This window comes from Lipotes vexillifer, unplaced genomic scaffold, assembly GCF_000442215.2.
Source record: "Lipotes vexillifer unplaced genomic scaffold, Lipotes_vexillifer_v1.1 scaffold402, whole genome shotgun sequence".
NCBI classification, from domain to species: Eukaryota; Metazoa; Chordata; class Mammalia; order Artiodactyla; family Lipotidae; genus Lipotes; species Lipotes vexillifer.
Genome location: NW_006798409.1, coordinates 940,748 through 944,385, shown reverse-complemented (window position 1 = coordinate 944,385; position 3,638 = coordinate 940,748). Strand labels below are relative to the sequence as shown.

The 3,638-nt window shown below is 33.1% G+C and overlaps 1 protein-coding gene across 1 annotated transcript in view; it reads right to left on the bottom strand.

The window, feature by feature from the left end:
* BRWD1 (bromodomain and WD repeat domain containing 1) overlaps positions 1 to 3,638 on the bottom strand; it is a 118,911-nt gene that overhangs the window by 26,649 nt on the left and 88,624 nt on the right. Inside the window, exons 26-27 of the mRNA XM_007470504.1 lie at positions 1,202 to 1,313; positions 317 to 378 (exon numbers count right to left, since the gene is read on the bottom strand). Coding sequence (XP_007470566.1) covers positions 317 to 378; positions 1,202 to 1,313 — 174 coding nt within the window. The remainder of the gene's footprint in view (positions 1 to 316; positions 379 to 1,201; positions 1,314 to 3,638) is intronic.

The window sequence follows — 3,638 nt, the reverse complement described above, 5'->3', positions numbered from 1 at the left end:
AAAAAAAAAAAAAAAAAAAAAAAAAAAAAAAAGGATGAGGAAAGAGAAATGGAGGCTAAGTGAAGGAGATCAAGAAGAGACTAAAGCACAATTACATGAGAAATGACAGTTGGTGACTAAGATACAGCGAGCAACAAGCTGGAAACAGGATAAGAATTAAGGAGCCAGATACACATAATTCTGTTCACTTGTTTTAGTAAAGCTCACAGTTACCATAATAATTTTAAAATGTTTCTCAAAGACCACAAATGTGCTCTATGTGCATTAGTAACATAAAAACTTGAAAGTGTATTTTCATTGTTTAAAAATTACATACCATTATCAGGTATTGGTTCCATGTCCCATGGGCTAAGTTTTTCAATTTCAGTATTGTCCCACCTGTTAAAACCAAAAAAAAGTCTGGTTAGCCTTTCATAAAGACAACTGATAGCACGTATAAAATAGATAACTAATGAGAACACTGTGTATAGCACAGGGAGCTCTACTCAATGCTCTGTGGTGACCTACATGGGAAGGAAATCCAAAAAAGAGGGGATATATGTATATGTATAGTTGATTCACTTTGCTGTACAGCAGAAACTAACACAACATTGTAAAGCAACTGCACTCCAATAAAAAATAAACCTGTGGCTAATAACTAGGTACCCACTACAAGAGTAAACAAAAAGATAGAAAATACAAAAATTAACCTCACTGTAGCAGTAAGTTTAAATATTAACAGTATGGTGTTTTTCGAATAGATTATAACAAACAAGTATAAAAATGTATGGTGGATTCAAGGACAAAACCAGAAATCCTGTGTGGCCTGTACCCAGGGTAAGTGAAGAAAGACAGTGTGAAGGCCTTGAACGCCACACTTCAGAATGTGGACTTTGTTTCCACAGCCCAATGGAAAGGCAGCAAAGACTTTTTTTGAACAAGGGAAATGAAGTAACATGTGCTCCTGAACAATGATCCCGCAATATTGGGTGGAGGGTATATTAGGAGGCTACAAAAAAGGTCCCAGGGAAGCAAGCAGAACCTGTACCAAGGCGGGTACTAGTAACAGAGGCATTCTAGAGAGATGCTGCAGAGGTGAGACTGATGTGACTCAATAACGAACTCAATGGTGTTTTTTTTAACCCGAAACACGTCATTCATATCACAACCTGCCGCAACGAACAAATGTTTGTAGATGATTGGTTTTCATCTGCATACGTACCTAACAACGTAACACTGGAAATGACTATCAGGGTACTGTGGCTGATACGGCTCTTGACTCAGCACCGTTCCAAACCACCAAGCATCATCAATGATAGAACGAAACCTGTCACCTGTAAGGGAGACGACCAAGACTGAGACACCAACTTGCTAACATTAACATTTTTAACTTACAAAATGCCTATGACAGATAAAATAAATCAAATAATATTTTTATCTTAAACTCAGCCATTCTTCACCACTTACCTTTAGCGATAAAACATACGTGAAAAAGACACAGTACTACACTCGGCAATTTGCCAAAGGTATAAAACCATGTAATATAATTGATGAAAACGGTTTATGACTAGGTTCCATTATTTAATGGATCCAAATGCCCACTCCAGAATAAGTTCTATTACAAAGAACAAAATTTAACAAAACTCAAAAATCTTTTACAACGATGTATACAAATCAATAAATATTTAATAAGCATATTAAATATACTTATGAAATATGTAACTTTTCCTGAATAAAACAAGTTATAAACATAGGATCAGAAGTTAATCCATGATTCTTCTAAAGTTGCTGCTATATAAATATCTCCACATAAAACGGTGTTCTAATTCTTAAGATCTCATGATAAAACTCAGGTCTAAATGTACCCTTAAATATACGTATTTATTATTTAAAAGATTTAAACATCCACATACCCCATTATCTCAGCATAATATAAAAACAGGCAAGCAGACCTTAGGAGAGCTCCCTATACAAACTAAAGTAACTGGAAAGAATACTTCAACTGACTTCAGTGATTTTAGATTATACATATACATTTCTAAATATGTTCTATAACTGTTAACAACTTCTAGAGAAAGAAACTGTATTCGATCTTTGTTTTACATATATTACAAAAGAAACACTGACTGCTGTAATAACCCTATCTCCTCCTTCCCATCCATCCCATCATTTTCAAAACAAAATCAGTATGAAAAAAAGTTACTTATCCTTCATTAATAATTCTTTGGTAGATTAACAATTCTTTCTTCAAGCAAAGTTTTACAGAAATAGTATCAATCAAAATTAAAGCTACATATCACTCCCAAGAAAGAGAATACTTCCCACAAATGGTCTTGACTAAAGAAAGCATGCTTTCAATAAATTCTGTAAAACTGAAAAAAATAGCAATATCACAACTATTGGAGCTATATGTTTTGAGGTTAATATATTTTCAAATTTATATAAACATGATCTTTAAGTATATTTTACTTCAAAATCATTAGAAACCCATAAGCCCCTCATCGCACCACCCTTCTACCATTAATAAAATTCTACTTTTGACAGTATTTCATTAATACAGATATTCCAAAACAACACTTCAACTTTAAAAAGAAGTCTTAATAAATTTTAACAACAAACCTTTTTAATGGAAGGAACATACCAAAATTTTGATGTAACATCATGACTGCTGTCCAATTCTATAATGTAAATAACCTAATTTAACAAATATCAATTATAATATTTGTTACAATAAGTATTACTGTAATAATAACAAATCCAGGGGCTTCATTTTGAGAAACCTAATACAAAAATATATGGTTACTAAGTGAGCCAGTCTTTGACACCAAGAATTAGTTAGGTAATATTTTTCTTCCCTATTTAATCTATCATTAGAATACTTTCTGTTGAGATTAAAAATAGTTCTTTGGTATAAGACTAAAAACTTTAAATTAAAAGGAGGCTTAAAAAATTCATTTTTTCATGGTAAAAATGGGCATTTCTATTCCATTAAGATTTTTCAAATAAACCTATTTTGGCTAGCCAAAAGCAGGATAAACATCTTGCTCAGTAAAAAGTTGTCACAAGCAACTTCCTATAACTGCTCAAACTTCAGGAGAAGAGGTAAGATTTTTATGGGAGAGCAAAAACAAATTAATTAGCATAGAAGATATGATACAATAATTTCACCACCTCAAAAATAAAACAAAACCCACCAAATTACAAGGGGTAGTCAGGAATCAATCTCCAGCATTTACTTGTAGCGAATCGAGGTTAAGACATTTTTTTGAATGGATATGTTGGTAGAACAAAATGAGAGCTTCTAATTTACACATCATAGGGGTTGAAAACCAGACTGGCTAGGAAACTATAAAGTTCTTTGGGACTTGGCTGTACAACATTAACTTCTACATATTCCAGCTGTCTGGTTTGTTTGTTTTTTGTTTTGTTCTGTTTTGTCTTTGGTGGCTAAATGTTTCTCTTCAAGAAAACTTTCCTTTACACCTCCAGTCCCCAAAATAACCCTGATAACTTGTGTGGACGTTACCATTAAAAATAGTCTACTAAAAAAAAAAGTCTACTAAGAGCAGCCACACGCTCCGCTAAGATTCCGTTTCAAATAGGGACAACTAAGGGAATTTATTTACCTGTTTCTATTGCCTGCAGAAAAAGGCAGCAGG